Genomic DNA, 21,551 nt, shown 5'->3' with positions numbered 1-21,551 from the left:
AAATGTTAATTTTGCAGTATCTTGGTTGTGTAGCTTAGCTGTGCATTTAGGTTTATACATAAGGATTTTGACAAATAAGTGTTACATCGTTTAAAGTACAAATCTTATAATCATTCTACATATTTGGTTGGTAATGTGAACTACCCTATAGATTGGGTTGGGATATCTGGTCGGCATGGACCGAAGAGTCTGTTTCCATGCTGTACACCTCTATGACTCTATGATTCTATAACTGTTCAGGTTTTTAATCTGAACATCGTCAATGCCTCTCAACAAGGTCAACAGCCACACGGTTTACCCTTTCAAGACTTTTTCTTAATATCAAGGTATTCCTAAGTTCAAAATATAAGTGTGCAGTTTCTTACATAAAATTAACGTCGATAGTTGCTTGTTAGAAACTGAATAAATATGAACAAGCAGAAAGGATTTTAAAAAGCTTAAATAAAAGCCTAGCTGTTCAATTATTTTGAAATTACATTGAGATGATTTATTTTATGTCTATTGGGGATAGTTTGCAAGAACAATACAAATAACACACAGCATTAAGACTATAAATAGCAGCAGAGTAAACTGAAATAACACATAAATCAACTAGGTTGCCCATCACCTTTAGATTAAGCTGACCCCTGGATTAATGATTTATATATTTTATTATGATCTCTAAACATTCTGCTTAAGCAAAGCATGAACGTATGACAGAGAATGTCAGATGAAAGTGAAGCACATTATAAAGTACAAGACACAAGAAGTCAGAACCAAAAAGTGAAATAAAAAACACTTCTACACTCACACTGTTTTTTAATGAGATACATTGTTGTACAGAAGATCAAGTGTTTAATAAGCAAATATGAAATCACTGAATCAACATATCTGTTGCAATTAAATAGGTTAAACCAATGCTTTTAAAAATCTAGAATGAGCGTAATAGGTTGTACTAATTAAAATATGCCAGACCTTCTATTGCAGATAGATTTTCAATGCATTCAAAAAAAATTTGTATGCAATGAAATCTTTTCAAAAAACATCCGTGTGTTATAACTTAAAACATTGAAAATTCTACTCCTTCACCACTTAGAATTTTCTCTAACAATGTCACTGCTTACAAGTTGATTATAATTGCTACCTATTAATATGTTAATCACATTGAAAAATACATGGCACCCACTAAGACTAAGCACAGGCACTCATATGTTAGAGCAATCTTGCCCAAGATATATTCAGAAGAACAAGAAAGCCAAAATTTAGAGTAAACTTACAATGACAACTGACAAATTAATCACATTAAGTGCCATCCATCAAGGCATTACCAGGTTAGCAACAATTACATTATGAAGACTTAGGAGTTGCTCAATAAGTACGGAGTTTTCTGTAAGACAACACTGATAGTCTCAAGAAAAAAGGAAAATTGGGCCTTCATGGTCTTTTACTGAAAACATCAAGGGATGAAAACATAGCAACAATAGCACAAATATAGATGAAATGAGATCTTAAACCAACTTAATTTCAAAACAGTGTAGTGTGAATAATTTAATGAAAAATATTTTTAAAATTTTTGTCAGAAAATGGAGTTTAATTAGCTACATCAAAATTGTCTTCTCCTTAGAAATATTTAACAGGTACCCAATTTGTAAACAATTGCACAACTTCCTAACGTGTACTAAAGTTTAAGCAACACATTTTCTTACAAAGACAATTCAAATACAGCTGTTAGTACATCCATTATTTTCAATATAAAAATGCATTTTAGCACAGCACAAACTCTTGAATTAAGTAAGTAGATTGGATAAGTGTAAAGACAAAGACTTCCATCATCCTTTTCAGGTTATTTGGGAGCCTGTGGAAAGAAAAGAAAATATTACAACTGGTAAAACACATGGAAACAATAGTGCAGCCTAAAGTGCTTACCATGCCTTTGTTTAAATTGATTGAATGTCAATTTCCATTAATTACGTAGAATTCCTGAGTTTTTGCTGGTACTTTGAGAGCTGTGCTCCATAATTCAGTAATTAGTTCCTATGCAAACTGCACATTATTTGCTTTTACCATTGTACTTAACTCTCAGTGTCCTGATCCTAGCAACAGGCTTCAAAAGTACAGCCTCCTTTTCTTTAGTTTTTAAGAGTGGTTGATTTCTCACCTTACTACATGGAAACGTCAAATTCAGAAAGAAAGAATAGGAGTTGAATCATACATATTGGAAAGGTAGACACTAACATCATTTCATTTCTAAAGTCATCATAACTTCAAAAAAGAACTTCTTTAAAAACTATCCATTCATGGGATGAAGGTATCACTGGCTAGGCCATCATTTATTGTCCATCCCTAATTGCAGAGATGGCAGTATAGACTCAACTATACTGCTGTAGGTCTGAAGTCACATCCAGATGAGCAGAGGTAGGGATGGCAGATAAACTTCCCCCAAGATGTAGTGGATGGAATTTTGCAACAATTACTAACTTCATACAGTCATCAAAAGTTCAGACCATAAAGTCTGCACTGGTCAAAAACAACAACTACTTTAATTCCATTTTCCAGAACTTGGCCTTGTAGATAATTCTTAAATGTCGAGGGTTTCTGCCCCTGTCATGCTACAGGCAACAAGTTCCAGATTCCCACCTACCTCTGGACTGATAGCCTGATTACCAATAGCCTCTCTTTATAATTAGACTTTCGTTGACTTCAAATTTCCCACATGCCATGGTGAGATTCAAACCTATGTCCCAATAACATTAGCCTGGGGTTTTGATTACCAGTCCAGTGACATTACTACCACACTACCTCCCTGTAAAGCCTCATTTCCTTTAAATTGAGAATAAGTTGTCCACTGGTGTCAAAATCTTGTCAGTACTATTTTTGTCAATGTTTTCATTAATTTTAATATTAAAACCCAACATATTTATGGAACTGCAGTAGATTGCTGACCATTTACACATTATACTAAGTTATTTTATGGACCATATCATAAGACTGTAGGTTTCATAAATGTCAACTGGAATTTATTTGCAGTATTTGTTAAAACAGAGCCAGAAATATGTCTTTAACATCAATTTGTGGCTACACACTAAAGGGAACACTTCTTAATTCCTTTCTATGTTAACAACAACATTTTTAGTTAACAGGAACAATGCAAATTTTTACCAGTCACCCATTAAACAGATTTTACTTCATAAAAATATTAAGATGCAACTTTTTTGCACTATTTATATAACATTTATTTTCAGCTTGTGTTCAATCAAGAAAGTATAGCAACAAAATGAAGAGCAGGATAGTAGCACACCAAGTAAAAAAAAATTCACTCTGAATCAAGGTTCTCCCACACTTATTTTCTTAGAAGTTCAGTTCCTTGTTTGAATAATAATATCATATTAGTCAATTATCATTCCCTGTCATCTTGTCAAAGTGGCCATGCAAGAGAACTTGGACAGTGATTAAACAGCTATTCAATCAAATCAGCATCACAGGAGATCCTTAGCCCACTTTCAGCAGTCATGAAATTACAGTCAGGAGTTATTTATCCTTGTCATAACTTAAAAGCAATTTTAATCTTTTCACAGATAACCTCTCAGACAAGGATTCAAATCTGGGACTTGACTGTCCATGTGACTGAACTACCTGTTCAACAGACTTTTCAAATCACTGGAAGAAGTAAACATTTTAGTATCTTTCACTTTTTAAATTCAATTTATAATGCCAGTTATCAACTTCCCATACAAACTTTTATTTTAAATTTTCCATTGAAACCCTTTTATAATTTCCGATGGTTCAGCAGAAGGCACTTGACAGCACTGTGAGGCAGCAGTGCTAACCACTCTGCCACCGTGCCGCCCACTACAATATTTGAGACATGATTGTGATCAAATCAGCTTTTAATTTCAGATTTTTACTGAATTCAAATTTCACTAAATGTGGGTTCAAGGACCACCACAGCAAATAGTGAAATTTGAATTCAGTAAAAATCTGAAATTAAAAGCTGATTTGATCACAATCATGTCTCAAATATTATAGTGGGCGGCACGGTTGCAAAGTGGTTAGCACTGTTCCCCCACAGCGCCAGAGACCCAGGTTCAGTTCCTGCCTCAGGAGACTGACTGACTGTGTGGAGGTTGCACATTCTCCCCGTGTCTGCGTGGGTTTCCTCCGGGTGTTCCGGTTTCCTCCCACAGTCCAAAAATGTTCAGGTTAGGTGAATTGGCCATGCTAAACTGCTCGTAGTGTTAGGTGAAGGGGTTAATGTAGGTGAGTGGGTTGCGCTTCGGCTGGTCGGTGTGGACTTGTTGGGCCGAAGGACCCGTTTCCACACTGTAACTAATCTAATCTAATTAAGGCCACAGCATCAAAGATACCAAAAATATTGGCCAAATGTTCAGATTTTGATTCAAGTGAAATCAATGCATGTGCGTACTTAATGCATCCACAATCAGCTTTCAAACCTCTCAGGTTCCTCTAGATATTAAAGTTTGTACTTATATTAACTAGCCAAAACCAAATAAGTGAATACTGCAATTTGCTGAACAAATCATTCAAAGGATTTCAAACTTGAACCAAGTGGAGTGAGTGGAGGGGATGGGGGAAGAAAGGAAAGGCTTTTCTAACTGTTTAATATTTTTACCTTGTTTTCTCCTCCTTCTATTTCTTCAACTCCTGCTTGCGTCATGAGGTCAGCAATGTTCTTCTCTAGGTCATCAATGCGAGCACTCATCTCATCAAGTGAAAGATGTCAAAGAAATATCACTTTCTTTGGAAAAATTGTATGCTTTTATTAGTAAGGATTGAAAATTTGCTCATTCAATTACCTGCAATAAATACTGTTGCTTGCGAATCTTATCAGATCGAGTGGATCGATTGGAGAGACAGTTAGAAGCAATGAGGAATTTGCAACAGCAACAGTAAGTGACGGATGGCAGTTATGGCAGGGGGGGAAGTCTCAGATACAGTCACATAGATGGGTTAACTCCAGGAAAGATGAGAGGTAGGCAGCTAGTCTTCTGTGGCTATACCCATTTCAAACAAGTATGCTGATTTGGAAAATGTAGGGGGTGATGGGTTCTCAGGGAACGTAGCACAAATAGTCAAATTTCTGGTATTGAGACTGGCTGTAATGCAACGAGGGATATGTCGGCTTCCAAGTGATCAATTGTGTTAGGGGATTCTCTAGTCTGAGGTACAGACAGACATTTCTGTGGCCAGCAGCGAAAAATCAGAATGGTATGTTGCTTTCCCTGGAACCAGAATCAAGGATGTCTCAGAGAGGGTGCAGAATGTTCTCAAGGGGGAGGGGAGTCAGCAAGAGGTCATTGCACACATTGGAATCAATGACATAGGAAGGGAAAAGGGTGAGATTCTGAAGGGAGATTACAGAGAGTTAGGCAGGAATTTAAAAAGGAGGCCCTCGAGAGTAGTAATATCTGGATTACTCCCAGTGCTACGGACTGGTGAGGGCAGGAATAGGAGGAGAGAGCAGATAGATGCACAGCTGAGGAGCTGGTGAATGGGAAAAGGATTCACATTTTTGGATCATTGGAATATCTTTTGGGGTAGAAGTGACCTGTACAAGGAGTATGGATGGCACCTAAATTTGAAGGGGACTAACATACTGGCAGGGAGATTTGCTAGTCCTGCTCGGGAGGATTTAAACTAGTGGGGGGTGGAACCCAGGGAGATAGTAAGGAAAGAGATCAATCTGAGGCTGGTACAGTTGAGAACATAAGCGAGTCAAACAGTCAGGACAGGCAGGGACAAGGTAGGACTAATTAATTAGACTGCATTTATTGGAGAAAGGCCAATTTTGACAGCATTAGACAAGAACTTTCAAAAGCTGATTGCCGGCAGAGGTTCACAGGTAAAGGGACAGCTGGAAAATGGGAAGCCCTCAGAAATTAGATAACGAGAATCCAGAGAAAGTATTTTCCTGTTAGGGTGAAAGGAAAGGCTGGTAGGTATAGGGAATGCTGGACGATTAAAGAAATTGAGGGCTTGGTTAAGAAAAAGAAGGAAGCATATGTCAGGTATAGACAGGATAGATCGAGTGAATTCTTAGAAGAATATTTTGGCAGTAGGAGTATACTTAAGAGGGAACTCAGGAGGGCAAAAAGGGGACATGAGATAGCTTTGGCAAATAGAATTAAGGAGAATCCAAAAGGATTTTACAAATACATTAAGGACAAAAGGGTAACTAGAGAGAGAATAGGGCCCCTCAAAGATCAACACGGCGGCCTTTGTGTGGAGCAACAGAAAATGGGGGAAGACACTAAATGAGTATTTTGCATCGGTATTTATGGCGGAAAAGGACATGGAAGATATAGACTGTAGGGAAATAGATGGTGATACCTTGCAAAATGTCCATATTACAGTGGAGGAAGTGCTGGATGTCTTGAAACGCATAAAGGTGGATAAATCCCCAGGACCTGATCAGGTGTACCCTAGAACTCTGTGGGAAGCTATAGAAATGATTGCTAGGTCTCTTACTGAGATATTTGTATCATCAATAGTTACAGGTGAGGTGCCGGAAGACTAGAGGTTGGCTAATATGGTGCCACTGTTTAAGAAGGGTGGTAAAGACAAGCCAGGGAACCATAAGCCAGTGAGCCTGATGTCAGTGGTGGGCTTTTTTCCCCTGGAGTATCAGAGGCTGAGGGGTGACCTTATAGAGGTTCACAAAATTATGAGGGGCATGGATAAGATAAATAGGCAAAGTCTTTTCCCTGGGGTTGGGGAGTCCAGAACTAGAGGGCGTAGGTTTAGTGTGAGAGGGCAAAGATATAAAAGAGATCGGAGGGGCAACTTTTTCACACAGAGGGTGGCACGTGTATGAAATGAGCTGCCAGAGGAAGTGGTGGAGGCTGGTACAATTGCAACATTTAAAAGGCATTTGGATGGAGGTATGAATAGAAAGGGTTTGGAGGGATATGGGCCATGTGCTGGCAGGTCAGACTAGATTGGGTTGGGATAGTTTGGTCGGCATGGACGGGTTAGACCGAAGGGTCTGTTTCCATTCTGTACATTTCTATGACTCTAATTATCATTAGTGAAAGAAACAGAGTACTCAACCTTATGTCAAGTCCAAAAAATTTGCCAATTTCCATGGGATAAACCAAAATCTTCTCAAAAGATACCTAACAACTCCAAACTTCAGAATCAATTTTACATTTACATTTTCCACTTTAGCCATCAGAATGGCCTCAGAATGGCCTCAGAATTAGATGTTAATTTAATCTGATTTATTGCCATGTGTACCTAAGGACAGTCTAAAGCTTTGTTTGTGAGCAGTACAGGCAGATCATAAATAAGCAAGGACAGATCATAGGGTGCTTGGACAGAGTGAGCCATACAGGTTACACCTTACAGAATGTGCTCTAAGCGTGATCAACATTAACTAGATTAATATTATTTGAAGTTAGAGTCCATTCATCAGTCTAATAACAGCAGGAAAAAAGCTGTTCTTGAACCTGTTGGTGCATGCGGTCAAGTTTCTGTATCTTCTGCCTGACAGAAGAGGTTATAGGTGACCATTACTGGAGTGGGAAGGGTCTTTGATGATGTTGACAGCCTTTCCACGACAAAGGTAAGTGTAAATGGAGTGCATGGATGGTAGGTTGGCTTCTCTGATATCCTGGGCTGTGCACACAACATTCTGTATTTTCTTACAGTCCCGAGCAGAGCAATCATCATACCAGACAGAATGCTTTAGGTGAAACCAGGTGCTACTGGAAAAGTTGGTCAGGGTCCTCCTGGACATGCCGAATTTCCTAAGCTGCCTGAGGAAGAGGCGACACGGTTGTGCCTTCTTGACCACTGCATCTACGTGGGAAGTCCAGCACAGGTTGTCGGTTATTGTCATTCCTAGAAACTTGATGCGGTCAACCCTCTCACCCTCAACTCAGTTGATCTAGATGGGGAAGTGTTCTCCTTCGTTTCTGAAGTCAATGATCAGTTCTTTTGACTACATTGAGAAAGAGGTAGGTTTCAGTGCACCAGGACACCAAGCCCTCTATCTCCTTTTTGCATTGTGACTCATCATTGTTTGATATCCATCCTACCACAGTCGTGTCATCAGCAAATCTGGAGATGGCGATCATTTGGAATTTGGCTTCAGAGTCGTGGGTGCACAGGGATTATAATAGGGGACTTCAGGGTTGTGGGTACAATTGTACATCTTCACTGAATATCTAATAGAGGAAAAGGTTGTGCTACAAACTAACCTCTACTAGAAATGGAATCAAACTGCCCAACCTTTTTCAGTTTACAATTGATAATGCTACATTTTTCGAAGAGTCCAGGCTAGATTCAAACCCAGGTCTGAGAGGTAAAACAGCAGCATGTGATTGTCGCTGCACTGTACGGCTGTCTATTGGATAACATTCAAACTATCTGGCACAACCTGGCAAATCTCACATTCAACATTTCAAGAAGCTCAAAAGATTCTTAAACCAATACTTTAAAAATGGGAACTAACACAACTGTCTAACTTTTTGCAACTATTTCTTGTAATCCCTCTGCTTTCCAATCTGCTTCTTCCGCTTTTAGACCCACTTCTTTGACCAAGAGTTTGGTTTCTCTTCCCAATCTCCTCTTCTTTATCTAGGCTCTGTGGAGCACTTCGGAATGTTTTGAAATGCTACAGGTGCTATATAAACACAACTTCTTATTGCACAGAGAAACCATGCCTCAGCGCAAAAAAACAATGCACAATAAAAGAGGAATAATATTTTTGCATAGAGCATTTTTCTTTGCTAATCTAGTGAAGTGTTTATTTTCCAAACCAAACAACAATTATTGGCTATAAATGATTTTCAGACAGTGCAATCTGCAAAACAATTTTGCAGGCTTTTGAATGGTTTTCAATAAACAATGTCACCAAGTTAAAAAACACAACACAAGGTTATAGTCCATCAGGTTTATTTGGAGGCATTAGCTTTCAGAGTGCTGCTCCTTCATATAAGGTCCACAGCCACCTGATGAAGGAACAGTGCTCTGAAAACGAGTGCTTCCAAATAAACTTGTTGGACTATAACCTGGTATTGTGTGATTGTTAACTTTGTACACCCTTGTCCAACACCGGCACTTCCAAATCACAATATCACTAACATCTCCTCAGGAGATCCTCTGAAGGATCAGTGCTTAGCACCTACTTTACTTGGACAGGCACTCGAATGAAATAATGCATTTCATCTAGGCAAGGTACCCCTGGTTTCTATGACAGAAGTGAATGCATGTTGTCTAGGCTATTGACTGCATCAATGATTTCTTCCATTTCTTTAATTAGGCTACCTAATGATGCTCATCCTGTGTTATCATTATAATGTCCTAACTTGTCCTTTGGTTGAAGGTAGCAGTCTTGCTGAAAGCAGCAACGATTACAATATAGCATATAAACATTTTGAAACTCTGCATCGTTGAAAAAGCCTGAGTTAACAGTTGAGACTGTCTTCCCAATATCATGATAAAAAGACTCCTAGATGTTTGAAAAGACCTGGTGCTGTGTGCTAATTTAAAATACTCCACAACTCTGGTTTAATTTTTTAATTGAACACGATGACTGATGTGATCGTGAAATTGCTCATTTCAACCACAGATCAACTTAAGACTGTCTGATGTTCTTCAACTAAGAAAAATCTCCTGACATAAAGTCAATCTTGGTACAACTACAGAATTTAATGATACATGCTGGCTTCTCTATATTCATCAAGATGCTGTTGAAACTTCAAGTAATCTCCTATTTAAAATGTACAGTTCTAGGTAAATCATCTGCCATTGAGCACAGCACACTGTTGGATGTACAAAAACATTGAATAATACATTCTGGTCAGATAATTTGGATACTTAGAGCTCCAATTGTATGCAGAAGTACATTCAAAGTGTTAGCAAGTAGGGAGAGGAATACTGCTTAGTGGATAGCAAAGCAAATTAATCCAAATTTCCTCCATGTCAGGTGGACAGATCGGACTTTAACTTCAAATTAAAACTTATAAAGTAGTTAGCAATACCAAATTTGTATTCACAATCAAGTACTGGAGCTGAGAAAAATTGCCACAGTTAATTCAACCAATCACAAATAAACATGCTCAATCACACATACAACACAACCATGCTGGTCAACCTGTATGTGTAACTAAATAATCACTTTACACGAAAGCTATCTTCTTCTGTATTGTTTCAAAGCAATTTAGTTTCTACTTTTGGATTTGGCAGAGAGTATAGTACAGCAACAGGTTGCTAGTAGTGTCAATTTACCACATTTAAATGTACTTAAAATGAAATTTTCACCTACAGTAAATTATAGTATTATTTTAGGTGCAACCCAATGTCTCTTTTATATTGTGGAGCTGCCTCCATTGCTATATATAATCTCTCATGTCAGAAGACAATCTGAACAGGTTAGTGGCATAACAGCACTGGGCTACAGGACTACCATAACAACAATCTTGCCTTCAGAGACAACCTTTAATACAATAGGCTTGTAAGGTATCTCTAAGATCAAGATGATCACCCAGATTGGGTCTTGGAGTCTGTGCAGAAAATTGTGTTAATGTCTGCACAAAATTTATAAATAATAAATTCCTGTATAAGGCTACTGAGATTTCCTTGGAATTTACGTGCATTACAAAATTACATTGAATTTACAGAAACGGCTCATCCAGTCCAACTGGTCTATGCTGGAGCTTTTTTCACATTAAACTCGAAATCCCTTCCCACCGTATATCAATTAAGTTTAACACTTGGAACTTTATTTGTATTTGAAAGAAAGGATATTTCTACCGATGATCTGGTCAGACATTGTCTGGAATTTGTCTTGCATCTGTTGGAGCAGTGTAGTAACCTGAAAAATATAAATTAACTATGCTTTTATCGGCTTTAAAGCTGTAACTTCTTTAGTAGAAACTGGTTGCATCAGTCACCCACATTTTTTTTTTATTCTTTCATGGGATGTGGGTTTCACTTGCAAGGCGAGCATCTGTTGATTATCCTTAATTGCTTTTGAAATGACTGGTTTGTTGGCCATTTAAAAAGATAGTTAAGAGACGAACGCATTATTTGAAGTCTGAAGTCCAAGGATGTCAAGTTTTGTTCACTAAAATGCATCAGTGTTGCCAGAAGGGCATACCTTCCAGGTGAAGCAGCACTTTAACTGCATTTCTCCCAATCTAGTCTACTGCATTCGCTGCTCACAATGTAATCCCCTCTACATTAGGGAAACAAAGCATAGACTGGGTGACTGCTTTGCAGAACATCTACTTTCTGCCCCCCAAAAAGACCCTGATCTTTCTTTTGCCTGCCACTTTAACACACCACCCTGTTCCCTGTCCAACATCTCGGTCTCAGATATTTCAAACGTTGGCAAGTTATGTTACAGCTGTATAAAACTTTAGTTAGGCTATATTTGGAATATTGCATGCACTTCTGGTAGCCACACTACCAGAAGGACGTGGATGTTTTGAAAAGGGTACAAAAAAGGTTTACCAGGATGTTGCTAGTCTGGAGGGTTTTAGTTATGAGGAGAGATTAAATAAAGTCGGATTGCTTTCACTGGAAAGATGGGGTCTGAGTGGCGGCCGATAAGAGATTTACAAAATTATGAGATGCATAGATAGGCTGAATAGTCAGAAGCCTTTTTCCCAGGGTGGAAGGGTCAACTAAAATATAGCATAGAAACAAGGTGAGAGAGGGAAGGTTTGGGGGGAGGGGGGGCAGCACAGGGAAAATGTTTCAGAGTAGTGGGTACTTGGAATGCACTGCCAAAGGAGGTGGCAGAAGCAGGTGCATTAGCAATGTTTAAGATATAGTTGGATAGACCATGAATGGGAGGCAAACAGAGAGGGATAGAAACCGTGTATCAGCAATAAGAAGCGGGAAAAATAAGGATTAAAAATTAGCACAGGCTTGGTAGGCCGAAGGGCCTGTTCCTGTGCTGTATTGTGTTGTACTGTATTACCTGCTGTACCTGCATACTAGTTTTCTGCAACTCATGTATGAAGACACAGGGAGCCCTGCGCACTGAAGCACTCTAAAATTTCTCTTCATTTAAATAATGAGTTGCCTTTATATTCCGGAAGAAGGGCTTATGCCCGAAACGTCGATTCTCCTGCTCCTTGGATGCTGCCTGACCTGCTGCGCTTTTCCAGCAACACATTTTCAGCTCTGATCTCCAGCATCTGCAGTCCTCACTTTCTCCTCCTGCCCTTATATTCCATCAACCAAAATAATTAACTCGCATTTCCAAATTAAACTTCATCTGTCAAATTTTGGCCATTCACCTACCCTATCCATACTCATTTGTAAATTTCTTATTTCTTTATTGCCACTTACTTTCCCATCTTTTTGAGTAGGCTATTTTAAAGAGCTAAAGATACCTGCTCAAAAGGAGGAACCTTAAAAGTTTTGGGAGTCTGAGAGACTAAGCAGCTTAACAAAGGCAGAAATGAGATTTAACGAATGATCTGTTTCTACATTGGAACATGCTCTCATTCTACAGCCATATAAAATGGGAAAAAATAAACACAGATGCTGAAAATCTGAAATTAAAATAAAAACATTAGATTAGATTAGATTACTTACAGTGTAGAAACAGGCCCTTCGGCCCAACAAGTCCACACCGACCCATTCCCTTACATTTACCCCTTCACCTAACACTATGGGCAATTTAGCATGGCCAATTCACCTAACCTGCACATTTTTGGATTGTGGGAGGAAACCGGAGCACCTGGAGGAAACTCACACAGACACGCGGAAAATGTGCAAACTCCACACAGAGAGTCGCCTGAGGCAGGAATTGAACCCGGGTCTCTGGCGCTGAGGCAACAGTGCTAACCACTGTGCCACCCACATTCTGGCAATGATCAGCAAGTCTGGCAGCATATGTTAAGACAGAATCAACGTTAATGAATCAGATCAATCAGCTCTTATGAAAAGACACTGGTTTGGAAGTTAACTCAATTTCTCTCCACAATTGCTGTGATCTGTTCAGCATTTTTGTTGTTTCTATTATATGAAGTGGGCGTTGGAATCAATGCAGCCGATTGAAATAACTTCTGATGCGTACCTCGGCTGTATGCTGGGAACACGAAAAATGGGCAAAATCAGAGCACATTTAATTTTCATATGTAAACTGTAAAATATGGATAAGAGGTGTGAATGTCAACACACTACACTGTATGAGCTTCTGCTTGTGAAGTTTGCTGTCACTGTAATTTTTAAGTATAGAAAACTAAGGATCTTGGTCTCGTGTAGTGAGAGGGAAACCGCTTCCTGGTCTAACTGGAAAAGTCTCTTAGGGCGAACTGTATCTTGTTAACTATATGTTAGCAACTAGTTTTAGATTACATTGAAGTGTAGACATTGTTGGTGCCCATGGCTACCCCTTTCATGTGGATGACGTGGGAGAATTTGAGGGAGAAATTGTTGAGGGTGAGGACCAGTTCAACCAAATGAATAAGAGTATCAGTGGAAGGGTACTGGTGGGGACATCGGGAAAGGAAGAAACAGAGGGCTTGGAGGGCCTAGTCATGGCGGATAGAGGTGTAAAGGGACTGGATGTCCATGGTGAAGATGAGGTATTCAGGGCCAGGGAAATGGAAGTCTTGGAGGAGGTGGAGGGCGTCGATAGTGTCCCAAACGTATGTGGGAATCCATCCGCCATCGACTCAGCATGCCCCTGACCCACCAAACTCATCTGGTCCTACCTCGACTCCATCCTCTCCCCCTTCGTCCAGGCACTTTACACCTATATCCGCGACATCTACCACACCCTCCATATCTTCAGCAACTTCCAGTTCCCCAGTAGACAGCGCTTTCTCTTCACTATGGACATGCAGTCCTTATACATGTCCATACCCCACAATGACAGCCTCCAGGCCTTCCGTTTCTTCCTCTCCAGTAAACCCATCCAATCCCCCTCTACGAATACCGTCCTCCACCTCGCCGAACTGGTCCTCACCTTCAATAACTTTTCCTTTAACTCCTCCCATTTCCTCCAAATCAAAGGACGACTCCAGCTTGCCTCTATATCGAACAGTCCCTCTTCAGTATTACACAGGCACTGTACCCCAACTCTTCCACCGTTACATTGATGACTGCATCATTGCAGCATCCTGCTCCCAGGCTGAACTGGAGCAGTTCATCAAATTTGCACAAAACTTCCACCCTGCCTTCAAATTCACTTGGTCCATCTCGGACACCTCTCTCACTTTTATTAACCTCACCATTTCCATCTCCAGTGACAGTTTCCAGATGGACTACAAACCTACAGACTCCCAGACCCACCAGGACTACACTTCACTCAACCCAGTATCCTGCAAGAATTCCATCTCATTCTCCCAATTCCTCCAATTCTACCCCATCTATTTGGACGAGGAAATATTCCACTCTTGAGCATCCCAGATGTCCACCTTTTTTGAACAACGTGTTTTTCCTCCCTCTGTCATCCAGACAGCTGTCTGCCACGCCACCTCCATTCTACCGCTCTAACCTCATCCCACGCAATAAAGACAGAGTCCCCCTTGTCCCCTCACCTGCCACCCCACCAGTCTCCGCATCCAATGCATCATCCTCAAACACTTCCGCCAACTCCAAATAGACCACACTGCCAAGAACATCCTCCCCTTCACACCCCTCTCTGCCTTCCCCAAGGACCGCTCCCTCCGATAGTCCTTGGTTCACACCACCCCACCACCGAACCCACAGGTACCTTCCCCTGCAACCAGAAAAGGTACAAAACCTGCCTACACCACCCCCCATCACCTCCATCCAGGGCCCCAAACAGTCCTTTCAGACAGAGGTTCACCTGCCTCTCTTCCAAGCTAGTTTACTGCATCAGATACTCCCAACGTGGTCCCCTCTACATCGGGGAGACCAAACATCAGGGAATGGCTCACCGAGCACTGCAGTCACCACCCATTTCAATTCGCCCAACCACTCCCCTTCCGACATGATAATCCTTGGCCTCCTCCATTGCCAAAACAAACCAGAGCTCCTATTGGAGGAACAACACCTTACCTTCTGCCTGGGCACCTGACAGCCCGGAGGACTCAACATTGAGTTCTCCAATTTCAAATAACCTCCCTTCACAGTCCTTCCACCTCACTTCCACTGTACTCTGCCATTGACCAACCAGGTCATACTCGCTACCTGTCTTCACCTATCCCCAACTCACCAACCTGCCCCCACCTCCCCCTTTACCTGCAGCTCCTTCTACATCCACCCTCAGTCCTAAAGAAGGGTTAGACCTGAAACATTGATTACTGCAATTCCTGATTAGGACTGAGACAGTCTGTGTTTGGGTGAAGCTGCCCCCTCCACTAGGACAGAGGACAGTCTGTATTTGGGTGAATCTGCCCCCATTGGGATATGGGACAGTCTGTGTTTGGGTGAATCAGCCTCCCCACTAGGACAGGGGACAGTCTGTGTTTGGGTGAAGCTGCCCCCCCCCTCACCACAACCACCACCACTGGGACAGGGGACAAGTCTGTGTTTGGGTGAAGCTGCCCCCCCCCCTCCATTGGGACAGGGGACAGTGTGTGTTTGGGTGAAGCTGCCCCCCATTGGGACAGGGGACAGTCTGTGTTTGGGTGAAGCTCTCCCCCCTCCCCTCCCATTGGGACAGGGGACAGTGTGTGTTTGGGTGAAGCTGCCCCCCATTGGGACAGGGGACAGTCTGTGTTTGGGTGAAGCTCTCCCCCCTCCCCTCCCATTGGGACAGGGGACAGTCTGTGTTTGGGTGAAGCTGCCCCCCATTGGGACAGGGGACAGTGTGTTTGGGTGAAGCTGCACCCCCACCACTGGGTCAGGGGACAGTGTGTGTTTGGGTGAAGGTCTCCCCCCTCCCCTCCCATTGGGACAGGGGACAGTGTGTGTTTGGGTGAAGGTCTCCCCCCTCCCCTCCCATTGGGACAGGGGACAGTGTGTGTTTGGGTGAAGCTGCCCCCCATTGGGACAGGGGACAGTGTGTGTTTGGGTGAAGCTGCCCCCCATTGGGACAGGGGACAGTGTGTTTGGGTGAAGCTGCCCCCCATTGGGACAGGGGAGAGTGTGTTTGGGTGAAGCTGCCGCCAAGGAGACAGAGTCTGGAGGCTGAGGCCTAGTCTGGTCGGCACAGCCTGAGCCTCCAGTCGCGCAGCTCGCCCACTACCAGGGTGCACCTTATGCTCCCGCTATCCCTCACTCACCACTGCGGTCAGGTCCTGCACCGTCTTTGGGTCCGTCTCCGACATCTTGGCAGTTATTCAGCCTCAATCCTCAGTTGCTCGGTTACCACAACAACCCACGGCACAGTGACCCTGCCCACTCCGACAATACCGTGATCTCGCGAGAATCCCCGCGCGCCCCGCTGCATCATGGGTGTTGTAGTCCTCTCCCTGCACTCCCTCATGTGAATTGACAATGTGTTGATTCTGGATTAGTGGTGCTGGAAGAGCACAGCAGTTCAGGCAGCATCCGAGGAGTGCTGTGCTCTTCCAGCACCACTAATCCAGAGTATGGTTTCCAGCATCTGCAGTCATTGTTTTTACCTGACAATGCGCTGAGTCTGGTTTTCCCACCAACTCTCAATACTCCACTTTGGCCTTATTCACTTGGTGTATTGTAACATGCCATACCTTCCAATCCAAGCACATTTGGAAACAATCATGTATTTGCTTTGTAAATGCATATCAATCCATGGCACACAGGGAGCCCTGATCCAATATCTTAGAGGGAAAAACCATTAAAACTCAGAAATGACGCATACTGATCTGACTTACCTTGTTCCTCAGAATCGCTGTCTAGTACAAACCAGTATATTCATTTCCAATATTTGTCTAATCCAGGTTTTCCCCTGTGATGTTATATTTAAGTTAAACAAGTGTGAGAGGGGCTTGCAACGGTTGTTGTTTCTTCAAAAATCACAAGGCTGAGTCATGGGGAGGGGTGAATGTTAAGCCAGATATGCTTGCACAAACAGTTACAAGTAGCTGTATCTTGCTTCTGCAAAAATCACAAGGCGGAATCGCGTGGGTGTATACCAAGAAATAACTAACCGAAAAAGGAGGTGGTCAACTTGTCGAGACAGATGTATTGACATGGCAGTTGCAATTGTCACGCACATAGGGAGTTAGTATGAACAAGATAACCAAGTAAGACCCAGTGTTGTGTCAGCAAAAGTAATAAGACCCAGCTATCAAGGTGGGGAGGGGGTGGGGGGGTGGTGGTGGATTGCACGCCAACAACAGGCCACAGACAGATGTGGTAAGCTAATTAGATTAGCAGCTGCACAGAGCAATACAACTATCAGATATGAAGTAAAAGGGGAGTTCCGAGAGACTCAACTGAACTGTGTAAATTGTAATGTAACCTCCTGATCGAGGTGCCTATTTTGTGGTCACCCACCTTGCAAGACCGTATGTATAAAGACTGCTTCAGAATTTGACTCGGACTGAAATTATTGAACAGTGAGCTTCGTTTCTCACAGCAAGGAATAACTGAACACACAGAACGTCATTTTTCCACTTTTAAATGAGTGCTCCACCTAGTTGAATTTGCTTTCATATTGAATAATAGATCCACACAATAAATACTTAGGCATGCAGGATGTGGCAAAGAAGGAAGTTGATGGGAGAAGAACAGGGGAATGTGAATGATGATGAGTGGGTATTATGAGATGGTCAGTTAGAGAAAAGAGGGAGCAGGAAATGGAAGGACATTGAAGACAGAAGTAGCCATTCAAGGAAAGCTGGGAATTTTTCAAGTGGGAAGGAAGAATTTTTGTCATGGTTAGTGAATAAATAGCAAGTAGAAGACAAAGAGAAAGTCAAAACATTTTTCATATAAAATGTCAGCAGAACATAGAGCATTTTACCACAATATTAAAAAAAACTATTTAAACCAAAATTATTTTGACATCTAGAAAGAGTAACACACAAAAGGCAGGAAAATGGGATTGACAGGGTTAATGGCTTGGATAGTACACTTGCAAATCAGACACACCACCCCTCCACAAAGTTAATAGACAATAGACAATAGACAATAGATGCAGGAGTAGGCCATTCAGCCCTTCGAGCCTGCACCGCCATTCAATATGATCATGGCTGATCATTCCCAATCAGTATCCTGTTCCAGCCTTATCTCCATAACCCTTGACTCCACTATCTTTTAAGAGCTCTATCCAATTCTTTCTTAAATGAATCCAGAGACTGGGCCTCCACTGCCCTCTGGGGCAGAGCATTCCACACAGCCACCACTCTCTGGGTGAAGTAGTTTCTCCTCATCTCTGTCCTAAATGGTCTACCCCGTATTTTTAAGTTGTGTCCTCTGGTTTGGCACTCCCCCATCAGCGGAAATATGTTTCCTCCTGCCAGAGTGTCCAATCCTTTCATAATCCTATACGTTTCAATCAGATCCCCTCTCAGTCTTCTAAACTCAAGGGTAGACAAGCCCAGTCGCTTCAGTCTTTCCGTGTAAGGCAATCCTGCCATTCCAGGAATTGACCTCGTGAACCTACGCTACACTCCCTCAATAGCCAGAATGTCTTTCCTCAAATTTGGAGACCAGAACTGTACACAGTACTCCAGGTGTGGTCTCACCAGGGCCCTGTACAGCTGCAGAAGCACCTCTTTGCTTCTATACTCAATTCCTCTTGTTATGAAGGCCAGCATGCTATTAGCCTTCTTCACAACCTGCTGTACCTGCATGCTTGCCTTCATTGACTGGTGGACAAGAACACCCAGATCTCTCTGAACAGCCCCTTTACCTAATTTGATACCATTGAGGTAGTAATCTGCCTTCCTGTTCTTGCCACCAAAGTGGATAACCAGACATTTATCCACATTAAACTGCATCTGACATGCATCTGCCCACTCACCTAACTTGTCCAGGTCACCCTGTAATCTCCTAACATCCTCATCACATTTCACCCTACCACCCAGCTTTGTATCATCAGCAAATTTGCTAATGTTATTGCTGACACCATCTTCTATATCATTTACATATATTGTAAAAAGCTGCGGTCCCAGCACGGATCCCTGCGGTACCCCACTAGTCACTGCAAGTTAAAGTTAAAACAAGATTGATGCCACTGGATCAGGAACATGCCCAAAAGGAAAACCCAGTAAAATTTCCAAATTATTAATACTGGTCCAAGCCATCTTTTATTCTTCAAAATGAAGGTTCAATGGGATGATACCATTCATTTGCAAAGATGACTGTTTTTTATTGGCTTTCCACTTGGTGATGTCTTTATACCAGTTTTCAAAATTATGCAAGGTGAGTAGCCAAGAAAATTGGCAGGGAATTACCACTTGCCAATCGTAAGTCATAGAGACAGAAACAGACCCTTCGGTACAGCTCATCCATGCTGACCAAGTTTCCCGAACTGGGTTCATTTGCCTGCATTTGGCCCACATCCCTCTAAACCTTTCCTATTCATGTAGTTCAGAATAATACTAATTAACAAGCCAATGACTTTGTTAATGAACCAACCATTTGACTTTTTTTGGTGCCTACTGTAATCTTTTCTGGTGTCAGCCATGAAAATCTTTGAGACTACTTTACTGCAGTAATGACAAGGTGGCACAAGGACAGAAAGAAAAGATGTGCAAACAGCACAATGGCTGAATGTAGCAGTAGATTCTGTTGGTGAAGGTTTTGAGCTTTATTGAATCTTCAATTATGAGAGATTTGGAGAGCAAAGGGTCTTTAAACTTGTAACCATGAATGACTTCCCATTTATTGCATTATCTCTGCCTCAAGATGTCCCTGCTGACAGTTTCAAATGTGCAAGGTCCCCTCCTTTGTTCCTCATATTTCTTCCTTCCTGTGGAACATCGACTAATTGGCCATCCAGTACTATTACTGGACAAGTTGACACAGCAGAGCAGGAGAAAATGGATGTGTCATTTTCAGTTCTGCCTCCTTCACATCACTGAGAAACATAATATTTGAATAATAAATCTCAGTAATAATGGGCTTCCATAGTAGGAGGAAAGGAATAAGATGCAGTAAATATTGTTTATGTTTCTATTCCTCTACTTGAAGAGAAAATGTGTCAATCTATATATTCACTTATGGGATTTAAGCCTCACTGACTAGCCAGCATTTATTGCCTGTCCCTAAAGGTGCTGATGCCTTAACATAATTCAAAGGTTAAAATACAGTCCTGAATAAGGCCATTGTACAGATTAATGTCTTCTATCATAGTGTTTCTTTACTTGTATCAATTAATCTTCTCTCTGCTCTTTTTAACAGCTCTATGATATTCAACTTCTCCAACAGAAATAAAAGATTGGGAATTTGCTCCTTGACAGTGTTGCTATATTGTGCAATGAAAAGGTATCCAGCATTAGGGTAATGCAGTATTACATGTAATCTTCAAATTGAAACAAAGCTAAGGATTTACTGATATAAAATACTGCACACAGAGTGATTGTTCTAATGTGTGACTCCTGCACTTGAAATTAAGGAGTATTAGAGATAAATATTGTTATTTACATAGTTGTGATGCTGAATTTCATTGTATTATCTCGAGAACCAGTGGAGTGTGAGCTATCACAAGTAATTATAATCCAATAGACAATGTCAGTACTCTTTATTTCTCTGTATAAAGACAACATGGATGATTTCTTGAGAGTATTCAAGACTACCTATCGTCCATGAACCCAAGGATCCACTCCCAATGAAGTGCAAGTCAGATATCAGCGTCAAGATTAGAGTGGTGCTGGAAAAGCGCAGCAGGTCAGGTAGCATCCGAGGAGAAGGAAAATTGATGTTTCAGGCAGGAGCCTTTCATCAGGAATCTGTGGGGATGGTGGTTGTCGCGGCCTCATGACTAATGGCGGCCGACCAGTTCCGGGGACCGGGGGAAGCTTCTGGAAGGTTTGAGGAGTGCTGGTTATGGAGGTGGGTATATAAAAGTTTGTTGTACTTACAGTTTTTGATGTTTGAAATGATGTAGACATTCTGTTTGTTGAGAGTATGAGTTCTTCTTAGGATAGAGTACAGAAGGGGTCCTTTGCAGTTCTGAGAGAGTGTGGCCCTCAGTTGAGGCATAGCTGACTGTAGAGAGATTAGGTGGCAGCGCATGGCTGTGAGTGTGGAGTGGAGGATTCAGAAGAACCGTTGCTGGTGGTTTTGAAGTTGTAGTCTGTACTGGTTCTCCTATTCAGATCCAAACTGTGCTGGTTTCAATATAGTTTGCAGTCCATGTGGGATCAGTTGAGGAAGCAGATGTGGCTGTGGTAGTGAGTCTGTTTCAGGACATGGTTGAAGAGCTTCAGGACAGGGGAGATGACCTGGGGGGGTTGCAGTGAGAGAGAGAGAGAGAGACAGAGAGAGACAGAGAGAGACTCACTGAGATCTTTGTAGAGAGAGGAGGAGAACTTCTTCAAGGTAGGCATTCGTAGGATTCGTAGTAAGGTTAAAATCAACTCGGTGAAAGTGAGGACTGCAGATGCTGAAGATCAGCATCAAGATTAGAGTGGTACTGGAAAAGCACAGCAGGTCAGGCAGCATCCGAGGAGCAGGAAAATCAATGTTTCGGGCAGGAGCCTTTCATCAGCATCACTTTCGCCTTTCGTCTGCAGGTCAGAGAT

At 41.8% G+C, this 21,551-nt stretch overlaps 1 protein-coding gene across 1 annotated transcript; it reads right to left on the bottom strand.

The window, feature by feature from the left end:
- Nucleotides 1-631: 631 nt before the first annotated feature.
- Nucleotides 632-16,310, bottom strand: hsbp1b (heat shock factor binding protein 1b). Its single transcript, XM_072595944.1, has 4 exons — nt 16,158-16,310; nt 10,750-10,816; nt 4,610-4,707; nt 632-1,834 (listed from the first exon to the last, which is right to left on the bottom strand). The coding sequence occupies exons 1-4, from the start codon at nt 16,200-16,202 to the stop codon at nt 1,823-1,825; spliced, it is 222 nt and encodes a 73-aa protein (XP_072452045.1). The 5' UTR covers nt 16,203-16,310; the 3' UTR covers nt 632-1,822.
- Between the last annotated feature and the right edge of the window lie 5,241 nt (nt 16,311-21,551).

Source organism: Chiloscyllium punctatum, chromosome 26 (assembly GCF_047496795.1).
Source record: "Chiloscyllium punctatum isolate Juve2018m chromosome 26, sChiPun1.3, whole genome shotgun sequence".
In the NCBI taxonomy this organism is placed as follows: domain Eukaryota; kingdom Metazoa; phylum Chordata; class Chondrichthyes; order Orectolobiformes; family Hemiscylliidae; genus Chiloscyllium; species Chiloscyllium punctatum.
This window is presented reverse-complemented; position numbering and strand designations above follow the sequence as displayed.